This window comes from Lithobates pipiens, unplaced genomic scaffold (assembly GCF_037356315.1).
Source record: "Lithobates pipiens isolate NorthernLeopardFrog02 unplaced genomic scaffold, aLitPip1_a1.2 Scaffold_22, whole genome shotgun sequence".
Classification (NCBI taxonomy): domain Eukaryota; kingdom Metazoa; phylum Chordata; class Amphibia; order Anura; family Ranidae; genus Lithobates; species Lithobates pipiens.
Window position 1 is genome coordinate 137,222,808 of NW_027507784.1, and position 16,770 is coordinate 137,239,577.

The window sequence follows — 16,770 nt, forward strand, 5'->3', positions numbered from 1 at the left end:
AGATTCGCAGCATTATATCCCTTTTATAAATAGGGACATGCACATTGTAGGATATCACAAACAAGGAAAAAAAAGTTAGTAAATATACTCACCTTGCCCTAGTTTATTAAAATAACATTGTTATACCTGTGTCAAGAAGAGCAGACAAGAAGGGGAAGCTGGCACTGAACTTCTTTCTATAACCCTGACAGCCAATCAGTCCATTATTCACATGAGGGAGAGTGGAGAGGGGGATCTCTGTTGGGCCCACCTGTATTTTCAAATAAGCAAGCCCTTCTGACAAAAACTGCTTTGGCAGAACATCAGTCTAAGCTTAAAGGGACTGAAGAAGAACGTACACATCTGCTCAACCAGAATTCTTTCATTTCTAGAGCATACAGAACTGAACTACAGATGAACACTAATTATATTATTATTTTGCCAACTGTTTCAACTAAAGAATTAAAAGTCTACACACATGTCTCACAAATGCATGAGTTAAAGTCAATATACAATAACTAATAATGCAATTCATCATTAGTTGAACTTTTTTTTCCCTAACATCTGTTTTCTTCTTTAGATTACTTGAGCACAGTGGAAGAGAATCCTTTTGTTTCCAGAAGAAAAAATGGCGACCTCCAAGCTCTGGATAATCCTGAATACCATAATGGACCCAGTGGGCAGCCAAAGTCAGAAGATGAATATGTCAATGAGCACCTTTATCTTAATTCCTTTGCCAAGCCCAAGGAAAATCCAGAATATTTGAAAAACAATGGACTTACTGTGCCAGAAAGAGCTAAGAAGGCATTTGATAACCCAGAATACTGGAATCATAGCTTGCCACCCAGAAGCACCATCCAGCATCCAGATTACCTGCATGAGTACAGCACAAAATACTTTTATAAGCAGAATGGACGTATCAGGCCAGTCGTGGCTGAAAACCCAGAATATCTGACCGAATTCACTCTTAAACCAGGCACTGTCCTTCCCCCTCCTCCCTACAGGCACCGGAACACTGTTGTGTAGGAGTTTCAGTATTATGAAAATAGGGAGGAATCCCTATTCTTTTTGGATACTTTGAGCCCTCTATAAGAGCCACCTTACTTACTCAGGTGTGCTTCTCCATGCCAGATCACTTACATACGAAGGTTAAAGAATGCTATAGATTTTGTATTAATATTATTTATTGAGGAGAGCACTTGTTGAAGTTTCCAGACTGGCAGCTTGCTCTCTGTGGATTGGGACAACGTTTGACTGTCATATAATGACTAAGTACTGGTGGAAGCTCTATGAAGCAGAAGTACTTTGTATACTTGCATTTTATGTTCCTACAGCACATAGTGCAGAGTTTTTCAGCTCAAGTTACCATATCATACATGTCAAAGAGTTTGAGCCCTGACACTTGTTTCTTATTTCACTAAACAAGACCATTCAAAACTGTCTTCCACTGCCAGTTCCTGCCATCAACTAGGTCTCACTAATCAACAACAATAATATTTAATTATTCAGAGGATATGGTGTTCGAATCGTTGATGCTGTTATCCTTATTATTTTCCAGAACTTAGGTTTGCTTGTTACAGCTTCATAAGAATATATTAACTTGGTTAAAATATCTTGCCCAGAGTATATGTTAGGAACTACAAGGTGAAACTATACAGTTCTTCTGCTTCATACTTGAAGGACTTTCTGGTGATGATTATGAAGTCTATGGGAAAGACTAAACCCTACTTGTCCCATTTTGAGGATGATGTGTCATGCCATTAAAGTTTCAAGATGTTCTCAAGTATGTATACAGTCTATGGATATAAGTTGGAAAAGGATATAAGATATATTCTTTATTTTTCTGATTCGTCCAAGAAGTCCTAATAAGCAGATGCAAGCAACAGTGATGTACAAAAATTAAGCTAATGTTTATATTTTTTATTTATTAACCCCCCAGTGAATTCATCAGTATCACATTGTATGATAAAAGAAGGAATATAGCCTCCAATATGCATATCACCATTGTTTAAATATTCATCTCATAATACAATGCATCTCCACCACTGGCACTAGAAAAAGCCTAAGGATACTGGAGAAGAAAATGAGCAAAGTTCCATCCTCTTGGTCTGCAGTCTTGCCTGCAGTAAATGTGATATAGGTGTTTGCAGCCATATTCTTTTGTTTAAATATTTCTTCTGTACCTTCACCAGCTGAAATACCACAGCCTGGTCAACAATAGGAGAAGCAAGACTTTAAAATGGAGATGGCACTTGCATATTTTTGAACAGGAAGAAGTTTCAGCAGTTAGCCAGTGGGAATTACAAGTGAACTGTAATGGCAATTAATGCAGCAGGGAATTGCAGACTTTAGAAAGTCAGTTTTGCACTTAAATGGTTATTTTTGTCTTTTAACAGACTGTTGTTGTTGTTTTTTTTAATATATATTTTTTTGTTGTTTTTTTGCTTGGATTTTGAATGAAGCAATATGAAAGCAACCAGCAAATTAAATGACAAACACAAGAATATGGACATGCCAAAACAATTCTCTGTAAAATAAAAAGTATAAGCTATAGAATTATACATTATGTATCAGGTTAGTTGGGATTTTACAGGTTAGATTGCCTGATAATGGGAATTTGAAATGTTCAGTTATGAAAAACATTGTAATTAAATAATCAGAACTGGAGAAAATGAAAATTAGTGTTAGTGTCCATAGCAATCAATCAGTTTAGCTGCTTTGGAAAAAATAGAGATACCTAGATACATCTTGTTCTTTCGGTTTTGAAAAACTCAGGCCCAGCAGTTAGTTATCACTTTCACTTTTGAGATCTGTATAGCTTATATAAATGGAGTGGGTATAGGTACTTCATGGGTCTTCCTGGAGCTTGCCTCTTAAGGTTGAGGACATGAATATTTCCATTCAACGTATACCACATTCTGTCTTTTGGGGGTTAATGAATTGGATTACAGAGAAAGATTTGTCTGATGTAGGCTGCTTTACATTTTAAGAACCTCACAATGAAACGTTGCAGCTAGTATATCTTTCTTATGAGGGAGCAGTAGAGTTCCTCCAAAAAAGGAACAGAGAACAATGCTATTTCATGAACAGAAAAACTGTGTTTGGTAACATTTTTGTTCTACCAACATTGTAGTTTAAATTTACTTTATGAAAGTTTTTTTTTGTGTGTGTGGTTGGGGGGGGGGGGTAAATATATTAGAAGCACAGAAAAAATATATATTGTATGCCTCACTTTTTTATGTTTCTGCTTTTTTTTTTGGATTCTTTTTTTTTCTCTGTTTTGCATATATGAATGCCATAGTTCCATGCAATCTGTCTTTGTACTTTGTGTAGAAATGTGAGTACATGTATTGTAGTATTACAGTGTTACATATACATTTATGAATCTATGTGAAAATAAAACAAAATCACATAGATGCATAAAATAATAATCATATCCATGCTCTACTTGCCAAATAGTTCATGATTAAATGGACTGTGTGCTGGCAACTAAAACTGCATGTGTTTATGGTGTAGCTAAGAACCTCCTTAAATCCAATCTAAAGTGAGAATTTTAGAGGATACTGGTAACTTTGTGGCAGTCTTGCAGCTAACATTATCACAAAATAAAATAATATCCCTGCATTTAAATAAAGTAATGGGAAATGGCCATATTATTGTAAAATATATCGACTCACATGCTTTTTGCTCCTGAGTTGCATACATACTTTGTAGATTCTAATGTTGCGTAAGGAAGAAATTTAAGGAGCAATACACAATATATCTTTGGGCACAAGGGGAGGAGCCCATTATCTGCAACATAATCTCAAAGCAAATCTCACAGTAACGTTGAAGACAAGATACTGGAGGATACTTTAGTGTCAAACAATGGTTTCCACGCTCGTTTTCTATTTATGCATATGTTTCTCTGCATTAACACTGCCAGCTGCCTAGCACCATTCTTGAGGAAGAATGTCTTACTACTAGTAGAATCCATGATAAAAGGGTACTGAATTTGTTCAGAAGGGTTAAATGGAATCTCCCTCCCACTGGACAGCTTCATGTGGGTTTAATAATAGATACTCTCTTCTAAGGGTGAACAACAACAGTCCTTGGAAAGGCTTGCACTCTGGATCTATTAGACATGAATAATATGGAATTCCAAGGTAGAAATGCTTTTTATCATTGAGAAGGTTTTTGGAATTTAAGTGCACCAAGTGAAGTCAATGTCAGTCATGTAGTGCAGTATTGCTCTGCACTGATATCACAATATTATGTAGCATTAAGAAGTACTGCAAGTACTGCTGTAAAATGGGTCGACTATTAAGTAATACCAATAGCAATGGAAGAATCTGCAATGCAGCTTGATTGCATATTCTTCCAAGTGGGAATTAAACAGAGCAGCTCTAAGTAAGAATGGCAGCTAAATATGAAAGCTAAGCATCTGATAAATACTGAAAATCCATTTATAATATGATAATGTTGAAGACCATAGGGGAAAGATGAGATCCCTATACCTAAGACCTAAAGAATAAGATATAGGGAATTAACTCACCTCACTGAAATTATAATCAACCATATATTTGATTGCTAATCAATTTTCAGCCATAGTCCTAAATATAACTCCGATACCAAGCTTCCAAGAGTGACAATTTTGTGATTTTGCCAAAAGTTCCAAATGCATTGAGATTAAAATGAAAGTGGTAATATCTGGCTGCTTTATTCATACAAGGTTAACAACCAATTGAAAGGTACATTAGACCTGCAGGCCTATGACTTCCTAGAAATCTAGTAGGAAATGCTTAAGACTTTGGTTCAGCTAAGAGAAGTTGGTGCAAGGACATATGCAAACAAGCAGGCTTCAGGGTGGTCCACACTTGCCCACATTCACAACTAGGTGTGCTTCCAGCTCACAGCTGAAATGTGTACGCTATTCATTGTGAAACACATTAGAGATCTTGTTGACCATATGTAGCCTGTTAAAATATAATAGATGAGTTTGCATCTAATGCAGTTGTGCCATCATTGGTTGATTTGTTGAGGGAAGTTGGTGCTAGGTAGGGATGTTCAGCCTATTGCTCCTGTGAGCCTTGCTAAGATAGACATATAAAAAAAAGCTGATGATAAATTAGGGGTAGTAGTGATGATGTTATCTACCTTTTTCAAATTCCAAATAAAAAGAAGTATATATAACTGACTAACAGCAATATATCTTGTAAAGGAACTGAACTTGATTGCCTCCTGTTGACAACATTACCAACACTCTGTTACTTCTGTCAAGATTAATACATAAACTCAGGCACATCACTTATACTTTTGATTGCTGTTTTAAGAGGCGCATAATGAGATTTTGGATTTTAATCATCTTAATTTAAACGCTCCATTGTTTTATATTTTCCCTTGTTCCAGTGTCTAAACCATTCAATATTAGAGGCTTGTCCTTATTCGTAGCACATTTTTTCCCAAACAAAGCTTTAATACGATTGACTATTTTAATATCACACTTTCATGGCTAATGGAGTTTATTTAGACTGCTCTATATTGTCACTTTTTTGTTAGGCGTCTATCTTAGTCATCTACTTGACTGAAAGCATAATTGTTTTCTGGACTGGAGAAGCAACATATAAAGTTGGCTCCTTCAAGCTATAAATAGATAAAAATGAACAATGAAAAATTAAAAAATGATCCTAGCAAATTATTATCTTAAGCATGGTTCAGGATTCTTGGGCAGTTATAGACCTGAATGGACTGTTGTCTAATCCATAACATTGTGTGATTTCCAGACACTTAATAACTGACAGGTCTTAGATAAAATATACATCTTCTAGGTGCATGTCTGGTTGATGCCATGAAGAATTGCTTGGTAAATGTTCTGGCCACCTTCTGAAGTCTATAGCCACCTTAAGACTTATCCTGGTTCATTGAACTGAAAGAATGTGGTTCAGTCAGCGAAGTGATATTCAGAACAAATACATATTTTAAAACTAACAGTTGTAGTTGAGAGACCATACGTTCCAACATGCCGCTCAAGTCACAAAAAAGCTCCTTTCGGAGAAAGAATGGGCATAGTGAGATAAGATAGAGGATTCAACTATGTAAAAAGTTGCTGTGGTTTTTATTCTGGCATTCTCCTTTTTCTGTTCTTATAAATTCTAATTTTATTTTTAATTATTATAAGGTATTACACATACTTAAACAATTTCAAACATATACATTACTTACATACATAGTGATCACGTTTATTTTATTACACATATCTTGAATACTTTAACACATAATAGAAAAAATAGAAAAAGAAAAAAAAATATATATATATATATAAAAGAAAAAATAAATAAACACGCAACCCCCCCCCCCCCTTTTCTCTCCTTTCCCTCTCTCCTTTCTTTTTTTTCCCCTTTTCTCTACCCCGGCAAAATCTTTCCTTCCATTTCTTCCGTCCTTCTTCTTCCTCAACTTTTTACCAATTTCCTATGCTGTCTCCAGGGAGTCCAAACCAGGAGGCACCTTTCGTACATATCTAATTCTTGTGCTAGAAGTATCTCCATTCTCTCTATATTATCCATTTCTAAGGCCCATTCGTTTATCGAAGGAGACTGAGTTGATCTGTTTTGATTTGATTTGATTTGTTAAGCATTAGAAATTTAGTGTGAATAAGCCCTAAATCTGACACAAATTGTAGAAACATCCAGTATAGTAAGTAAATATAGAGCAGAGGACACCTACAGAAGAATTGTATCCGTCTTGATCTGAAATACTATTTTTATGAATTTTACAATTTGACAGGATTTGGCAAAACTTTCAACTCATTATTAGATAATTAGGCTGAAAAAAGGCAAAGCCCAAATAAGTTTAGCCTGTTATAAATGTAAATATTGTTGATCCACAGCAAGGAAAAACAGATAGAGGATGATTGTGCTTCAGTAAGCCCAAGCCAATCTGTTGTACCATGACTCAGCTCTGCTTCTGCTCTCACATCTAGCTGCCTTTCGAAACCTTAACGAAAAATATAACCATGAACTGTATGTTCATAAGAAAATGTGAATAATATTTTTATAACTTGTCAGAGATAAAGCCAGTTGAATTTGTACATATGGGTGGACATTTTCTTCATTCATGAGACATCTATTTGTGGAGCGTAGCTGCTCTTTTTTAATTTGTATATATTTATGTACAGCTGGTGGTTTCAGTTCTTGTCTCCATTTCTTTTTTCGTTTGCTTTTCACATATGGTACCATTTCTTTACATTAACTGTGATTCCTCTAACGTGGCTTGCTCAATTCTTGCACCGGCTTTGATTATTCTTTACCTGCGTGCTCCCTGCTGTTCTTTTACTCAGAAATCCCCTTTGGTTTGTGATTTCTGCAATGAAGGACTGTTCCTGCCCTTGCACGTAAACCTCTTGTCTGCCAAGGCAATGTAATACCAGAAGATTCCTCTTTGCAGATATGAGTCATAATGGTTTTGTTTCTCTTTTTAATATAGTATTATTTCTTACATTTTTATTCTTTATGTTGTAATTTTATGTAAGAGAGTTTTGATTACTGTCGTACTTGTTATTGTGACTTGATCCATTGCTAATATATTGAATGAGTGCATTTTATGGCAGCCTTGAGTGCTGTTTTTTGAATACCTATCATACATTATTTACCTGACATGGGGAAGAGATGTGTCTTGTAACATCCACCAACCTGATGCACATCTGAGTAAAGTGGTTGGCAGTGTCAATAATTACAGCTGTTAACATCTCAGTAGGAGTTTCATCTTGTTTGGTGGATGTCAGTTCATCGCTGGTAAACCCCAGTTCAGGTAAACTAGAAACCATTATATGGGGATTTCTGCTTCAGTGCTTTATCCACAGTGCTGGTTTTCAGCTCAACAATGTGTTGCTTTTTTATATTGACCCAAAATTGTGAGGAACCATGCTGTACCCAAAGCTGATGTCTGGCAGGATAAAGTTAAAGTGATGGTAAACCCCATTCATGAAATTTGAACTAGTCACATATATCTGTAGTGTTACTTATCTTCTACTTTATCTGTATCTCTCTCCAAAGCTCCAAGTGTGATTTCTCTCTGGTGCTTCCTTCTCTGTTATCGGCATGAGTCACTTCTGACAAGTTCTCAGACACATAAGATAACATGAGCTGAAAATTTGAGTCGGGAAGGGTGCTTAGAGGGAGATAAGCACACAGCTTGTCTATTAAGCCTACAGTTTTGCAAGTTCCTTAGTTCCTCTGTCTATGTTGAGGGGAGTAGGGGGGACCCTTTTCTCTAATCAGCTCTCACACAGGTCCAATCTCTTCACCCACCCATATGTACTACTGAATAATGAAGAAAGATTTTTAACACAATCTGCTTTTTTCAAAGGTTATAGAAAGGGGAAGAAAGCAGATATACAAGTAAAACTTATGTAGGAGCATTTGTTTCATCCCTGTGTATCATCTGAGGCTATTCTCTACACTGGGTATACAGTATGTGAGGGTTTACATCCACTTTCATTTTTAAATGCAAAAAATGAATATCTGAATTATGTTATGTGATTAATTTATATATTACAAATCAGGTTATTGCTAGCACAAAGGATAGTATAATACCCTGTTTCCCCTAGAATAAGACCTAGCGTGATTGTCGACGATGGCTGCAATATAAGCCCTACCCCCCAAATAAGCCCTAGTTAAAGTCCTTCTATGTCTTATTCTCATGGTAGGGCTTATTTTTGGGGAAAGGGGTGGGGTTTATTTGGGGGGTAGGGCTTATATTGCAGCCATCACCGACACTCATGCTAGGTCTTATTTTAGGGGAAACAGGGTATGATGTTCAGCTGTTCAACCATCTAAATTCGATTTTTCTGTTTTGAGAATCAGCCCTACTTAGTGTTAAAAGATTTGTAGTCTGAATTTACAATTAATTGTGCTACGTATATATATAAATTCACCTTTTAAAAATTATAACTTGTTCAACAAATGAGAACAAATACTGGTGATCTTGTTTAACATGAAGAAAGGGTCAATATAAAAAAATGGCAAAAAATTGAATGTCTAATTCATTGTGAAAGAAATAGCCAAAATTTAAAAAGCAGGTGTTTTTTTCTATCCTTTCTTCAGATTGAAATGTTATAAAACATTAAATGCTGATGTTCATTATACCAGCAATATTTAGGCTGTGTTTTAACCCATTTAAACCAGTCATAGTTCAGTTCTTTAGTGTAGGATAAGTGCATCTTTGGGAACCAACTTTTAGAGGGGATATGTAACGTGTTCCTGCTCCTGCAGCTCTCACCCCGATCGCCCCCTCCCTGTGGCAGCAGGCCACTGTCCCAACGTAAAAAGAGCATGCCCCCAGAAGACCATGTCATTCATTCACAGAGTTCTGTCCTTTGTGGCTTGTCGTTCTAAATGAAGTATGAGGGCACTGGTGACCATCCTTGTAGTTCATTGAATCTCCCTGGACTGAAGTAACTGCCTGCCTGTAATGGAGGAATGGGCATACAGCTACACTGACAATCTACAGGAGCCTGACATTGTACCTGAGATTTGCTGATCGCAGATGCAATGTTTAAAGGCTCCAAAGAAGAAAAATAGTGAATGCACATTTTTTTAACTGTAAAAAAATGTACATTTATTTAATTTTTTTAAGGTGAACTTATCCTTTAACCTCCCTGGCGGTATTCCCGAGTGTGGCTCAGGGTGAATTTTCATTACCAAAAGCGGTAACCCCAAGCCACACTCGGAATTGCATTGCAGGATCCATTCAAAGTTACTTACCTTGTCCCCAGGATCCTGCGATGTCTCCCCACTGTGTGTGCGAGCTGTCTCCTTGGCTCGATCTATCACAGTGCCGGTCTCCATTCCCTATGAGTGTGGCGACGCATGGGGACAGAGCCAAATCACATTACACATACAGTACACTGTAATCTTACAGATTACATTACGGTATCAAATTATTTCACATCCCTTTTGTCCCTATTGCTTTGTCCAGTGCCTTGCATGCAGTTTTATATTATATATACAGTTTTTTCTGCCTGGAAACTGGAGAATGTCCATAGCAACCAGAAAGCGTCCCTTTATGTCAAAAGCCGTTTTAGACCAGCTAGAAAACGATAGTGAGCTAGAATTACTTGCAGAATCGAGCGATAGTGATTTGTGGGTAAATTTCTCATCAAACACTGAAAGTAATGATAGCTATAATTCTGCAACTGAGCAAATTTCTGTGTTTTTGATTTGATTATATTATTAAATAAATTGTATTATTATTATATTATCATTTGTTATAATTTATTATATTATAATTTATGATTTAGTGTTTCAAACTTATCATACCCGGGATATCTACTAGACTCTTGATTGGACAGATTTAAGTGTGTTATTCCTAAGAATTAAATGCCCACAATATAAAATGCCAAATTTCTATACAAAACAATCTACTACTTTCAGCATCAAAAATCTGGCATAATCATACTGCCAGGGAGGTTAAACTTTACACAGCATTGCTTATTGCACTGTTATTAAAATGGTTATAAACCCTTACATAAACCCAGTGCAGTTACTGGCCTCAGGAGATACACAGATAAAGGAAAAAACCTCCTACATGTACCTGTTTATCTGCAGTCCTTTCTTCTCTACAGCTGTTCAAAAGGCAGAATTTATACAGCTTATCCAGCTTTCAGAAAGCAGGAGGTAGGGAGATGAATTTACAATTTGTAAAGTTTAATGAGAGCTGACTGTGGGGAAGGGATACCCCCCTTACACACAGAACACAGGAATAGAGCTGATGCTGTCAATCACAGGCGGTGTGCTGGAGCTGTCAGGGCGACTTGTGCAGATAGCATAATCAATGTGGCAGCAGAAAGAAATGACACTTATTGTTTTGAATTGGGACAAGTACACATATATAGAGTAATGTGCTTTGTTCATATTTCATGTCAGAGGTTTATAACCGCTTTAAAACTGCAGGCAAACAGCTAAATACACATTTGGAAAATATTTAAGAGATCTGTTTTACCTGTCATTTGGTCTGTTTTATCCAACTAGTCCCGCCAGACTATACAGCCAGGCTTGTAACCTGACTTAACTCTTTGTTGGTCACTTTTCTGACTCCAGCTTGTAAATGAACAGGAGCTACAACAGACCCATAAGGCCATGCCTCTGCTCACACTACTTTCCCCTTCTTCCACTATGTTCCCTGACATTACATGTGTGTGCAACATACCGCAGCAACATATCATTTCCAACATACCATAACCTCCCTCTCCTGGTCTGAGTGCCACCGTACAGGGGATTACAAGAGGATGATACCAGGTCAAATTCAGATACTTACAATTTTGTTTATACATAAGTGCTTTTTATACTGGCCTAAAATTATATTAGCTTATAGAATCTTGTTTCAAGAGAAAAAAAATTACATAATCAACAAATTTCCCCAAAAATCTTCCCTGTTTCAGAAATGTACATAAGTATGTTTTCCTCCTAATTGTTGGGTATCATTTTCATCATGAGGCTTTGTTCCTGATCAGTGAAGAATAATATTTACCAGAAGTGACTGATATCTCATAAAGTAAGGTCACCTCTAGTATATTCAGGGTTTTACCTGCAGTTAACATTGCAGTTGACATTCCTGAATGTAGAAGAACAAGAAGAAGAAGCACATAAATAAAGCAAGTTTAGTATAATATTGGGTCTATGGTCACTAAGTGTCACATTAATTAACCTCGAGTTGTCTATTGAGCAATGCATAGTTGATTTGCTGATTCAGCATGTGGAGTAAAGGGATCGTATTTGAACATATTGACTCAGTGTTCTTGTAGTGTTAGGGGTCACTTAGAACTTTCTGGGTGTTTCATTTACCATATTTAGTAGAACTTTGAATTGTCCTGTTTGTGGCTGTTCACGATGAACGATTGCTTCATATGCCTTTGTGCAGCAACATAGAAACCTGCATCCTTCATTTCTAAAAGCTTAAGGGAAATTTCACTCACTGTAAAGCCCAGGCATATTAGTTCAACAATCCTGATACATTGGTGCACCTGTTGCATATGTTACAGCAATTTGGATGGTCTTAGCCCTTCGATTCCATGATACAAGCAGGAAGAGTGAAAAGCAGAAAAAGAGAGATATATTGGTCACCTACGTTTCCTGCCCAGAAGTGTCTGGATCTGAGGGCTAAACCATTCCATATAATAAAGTCCATTCAAAGGGCTGAAGCATAGCACCCTCAAAAAACCCTACAATCAAATTATTTTTTGTTTTTTTTCATTCCCGCTAAACAAATTTGTACTAACTTTCGATTCTCATTATTAGTTAAGAGAAGAATAACTATTAAAATATGCACCATTTGTCATACGTAGCAGAGATTTCCATGGCTATATTGTTAAAATAGAACTAATGCCATAACTTTTTTCTTTCATATTGAATAGAGTAAGAGAGGGTTATAACAGCTGTTAGTTTTTTCCATCTGTGTCCATTGTAGAGATTTTTCTTCACTTCCCGGTTTAAAAGAATGTTCTCTGATAGTTATTAAAATAATTTAAATTAATCAATTAAATGTGGAGGGGTACCATCATCCTTAAAATGATAGTTGAGAAAACATTGGAGGCAACCCTCACTGTGTCCCCAGATAAGAAATAAAGAAATGGACTCTCGGTACCCAAAGAGTTGCATCAAAAAGACATAAATAACCATACATTTTATTGGTACAAAAGTTATATAAAAAATACATTGATAAAAACATCAATTGCATATTAATCCATATATTATTGGATGGAAACACATAAAACCAACTTCCCGGTTGATAGCCACAACCAAAAGTGGGAGGAAAACCCTCCAAAGTAAGGGAAAACCCTTGTTGTCACCAGAATTAGTGTCCCCATTGAAAAACGTCCCCTCTGATCTAAGAAGAATAACTATTAAAATATGGACCATTTGTCATACGTAGCAGAGATTTCCATGGTTATATTGTTAAAATAGAACTAATGCCATAACTTTTTTCTTTCATTTTGAATAGAGTAAGAGAGGGTTATAACACCTGTTAGTTTTTTCCATCTGTGTCCATTGTAGAGATTTTTCTTCACTTCCTGGTTCTAAAAGAAGGTCCTCTGATAGTTATTAAAATAAATTAAATGAATTAAATGTGGAGGGGTACCATCATCCTTATAATGATAGTTGAGAAAACGTTGGAGGCATCCCCCACTGTGTCCTCAGATAAGAAATAAAGAAATGGACTCTCGGTACCCAAAGAGTTGCATAAAAAAGACATAAATGAACATACATTTTATTGGTACAAAAGATATATAAAAAACAAGTGTTCAAATACATTGATAAAAACATCAATTGCATATTAATTCATATATTATTGGACTGAAATACATACAACCAACTTCCTGGTTGATACAACAAAAAGTGGAAGGAAAACCCTCCAAAGTAAGTAAGGGAAGCCCCTCGTTGTCACCAGAATTAGTGTCCCCATTGAAAACTTTCCCCTCTGATCTTAGTCTTGTGATAACTCAAAATGTTGGGGTTTCTTTCACTTTGACTGTTGCTGATAACAGTCACCAGGACAAATATGGGTTGATTTACTAAAGGCAAATAGTTCTCTTTACAAGGCAAGTTTCACTTTGCAAGGATATTGTCCTCAGAGCTTAGTGTATGATGTGCAGCACTGGTGACTCCAATTAGCTAATCGTATATACAAGCAAAAACAAGAAAAAATGCTTTTAAAAAAAAAAATCCTTGCACATGAATGGGTATTCTTTGGAAAGTGGAATTTCACCATATTCACTAAGCTCTGGGGAAAATCCCCTTGCAATGTGTAACTTCCATTGCAAAGTGGACAATCCATTTGCCTTTAGAAAATTAACCTCACAGAAAGGGTGAATCTCCGGAACAGAAACACAGACAGGAATTTAAAATCTGACAGGTGTTCTACTCCCTCTTCACTCTATCCAAAACTAAAAAAAGTTTTGCCTTTAGTTATACTTTAGCTATATCTGCATAGCTTATTAGCCATATTATAAGTTAGTAGTCTCGCTTTAAGAACTTATAATGCTGGATAATGATTTTTAGGAAACTACAGGTCCCAACATGCCGTAGCAACTTTCACACAATGGGGTTGATTAAACGTGTAGAGCATGTTTACTTCCAACATTTTAATTAATTTAATTTTCATTTTATTTTGGTTAGTGAATGCGGCAAAAATTTTGTTTGCAACATCCAATCATGTGCAAGTCAAAATTCCCTTGCAGAGTGAACGTGATCTACTCCTTTAGTAAATCAATCCTAATGCTTGTGCTAGTTTGACATTGTCGCTGTTTGCAGCTAAAAACTTTCAGTTATTGCTGGGACCTCTAGTACTTACAAAACACCAGAATTGCAGGTTACAGATAGTATATCTTGTGGCTGCCTAAAGTGCACATATTGCAAACTGTTGGTCGGCAAAGTGTTTAATAAACAAAGATGTTTAGGCTAAGACATTAGGTCAGATACTGGTGAGAATTAATGGGATGTAATAAGCAGATGAACTATTTAAAGATGCTGGTTAATTCATGGTGTTTAAACTCCCAGCAGTGGTTCATGTGACCCTGTAACTTGAGACAGACTTTGAAACATCTGCTGTGCACATGCAGCGAGCCTGAACGTGATGCATCCAGTAGCTCTCATGTACTGTGCTGCAGCCAATTCGCTCTCTTTTTTCAGGACACAAGTCAGGCATCACTTTGCTTTTTTCTTCATGCCATCCATATCATCCTAGCTGAACAATTTGAAACCTGTTCTGAATTTTGTTAAATCTGTCAGAAATATATTTTTAATTTAATATAAATGAAATTCAATAAAATATGGTACAAACCTCTGTGTGTTGATGAGTCTTTTTTGATAAGCAACAACTCCAATGACTGCCTACAAAAATGTTGACGTGGTTTTTACAGAAAGGAGCACACAAAAGATGAACTTTAGCTAGATCTACTATTCCCATAATTTACAATCAGGTATACATTAGACATGTGCATTAGTTTTCATCCAAATGCATTTTTGTCCAAATTTCAGGTATTTTCGTTATCATTTTAACAAACAATAACAAACGTGCAGAATCCGAAAACCGAAAGATCCGACATAAACAAATGCTTTATTTTCGTTTTCGTTGTGACAAGAGTTCAATATAGAGAGGAGATTCGACATGATGACGCTGACCATAGCAATCTGTGTCCATCGAACCTGTGGTCAAATGTGCCTAGCCTTAACTCTATTAGTCCAAGATTATTCTACATAGAGAGAAAAGATTCGACAATATAGAGACAATAGCAAAAAAAAGGTTGAGTGTGCCTAACCTAACTCTATTAGTCCAAGATTATTTGACATAGAGAGAAAAGATTTGAACAGCAGTCGCTGCGAGTGGACATTTATGGTCAAATGCTCTGCCCATAGGCTATAGAAGAATTCTAATGTTGGTTGACTAGTAAGAATAATTAATAAATATAATTATTACTAGTGTCATACAACATTAGAATTCTACTATAGCTTTTAGGCAGAACATTCGATCGGAAATGTACAATTGCAGGGTGGTACAGTTTATCTGCTTCGTCAAATCTTCTTAGAACATTTGAAAGACACCATAAGCCTTCAATGACAGATTCGACCTTAATTATTTTCGATTTTTGGACGAATGCATTTTTTAACAAAACAAAATAAATAAAAACACATTTCGGAAGTAACTAAATAAATGTATTTTTCAGACGACAGCGAAATTCCGAAACAAAATATTTCAGTGTGCACATGTCTAGTATACATACAGTGGTGTGAAAAAGTGTTTGCCCCCTTCCTCATTTCCTGTTCCTTTGCATGTTTGTCACACTTAAGTGTTTCGGAACATCAAACCAATTTAAACAATAGTCAAGGACAACACAAGTAAACACAAAATGCAATTTGTAAATGAAGGTGTTTATTATTAACCACTTCCCACCCGGCCAATGCATATATACGGCCGGGTGGGAGCCGTCTACTCCTGATAGGACGTTCAGGAACGTCATTCAGGAGTAGCGGGATCGCGCGCGCCCGCGCAGCGGCGCGATCCCGATGTGCTTGTGTCACCCGGACACGGCACATCTCAGATCGGCAGGAGGGCTCTGTGATTGGCCCTCCTGATCACATGACGGCCGTGTCCAATCACGGCCGTCATGTGATGTAAACAAACAGCCGGTTGCTAGGCAATCGGCTCTCCTCTCCTCATACGGAAGTCACCGCTGAGGAGAGGAGAGCAGAACACTGCAGCCGGCTGATGATCAGTGAGTATGGGCTGCTTTTTACAGCTTTTTACTCACTGATCATCAGTGTAGTGTAAACACACAACACACCACACAGTACAAACACAGTCCCCACATATGTCCCCAAAACACACATGTCCCCAAAACATACATGTCCCCAAATAATAAAAACACATGTCCCTAATAATAAAAACATGTCCCCCACATATGTCCCACTAAAATCACATGTCCCAATGATTATCTCCACACATATGTACGTGATCACCTGCACACATATGTACATGATCATTTGCGTACATATGTCCGTGATCACACAAACCAATTATTATACACTTAACGGAATTTTTTTTACCAAAAACATGTAGCAGAATACATTTTGGCTTAAATTTATGACAAAATTTGATTTTATTGGATTTCTTTTCAAATAGAAAAAAGAAAATATAGTTTTTTTTCCAAATTTCCGCTATTTTTGCGCTTATATCGCAAAAAAAAAAACGGAGTCGTGAATAAATAACACCAAAATAAAGCTCTATTTGTGCGAACAAAATGATAACAATTTCATT

General features: G+C 36.5%; 1 protein-coding gene across 2 annotated transcripts in view; it reads left to right on the forward strand.

Annotated features, from left to right (window-relative positions):
- Positions 1 to 14,795, forward strand: part of ERBB4 (erb-b2 receptor tyrosine kinase 4) — a 1,370,666-nt gene extending 1,355,871 nt beyond the window's left edge. For both annotated transcript variants that reach the window (XM_077448341.1, XM_077448342.1), the window contains one exon: positions 560 to 14,795. In XM_077448341.1, the coding sequence (XP_077304467.1) occupies positions 560 to 1,005 (446 nt within the window). In that variant the 3' untranslated portion in view covers positions 1,006 to 14,795. The remainder of the gene's footprint in view (positions 1 to 559) is intronic.
- Positions 14,796 to 16,770: the final 1,975 nt, after the last annotated feature.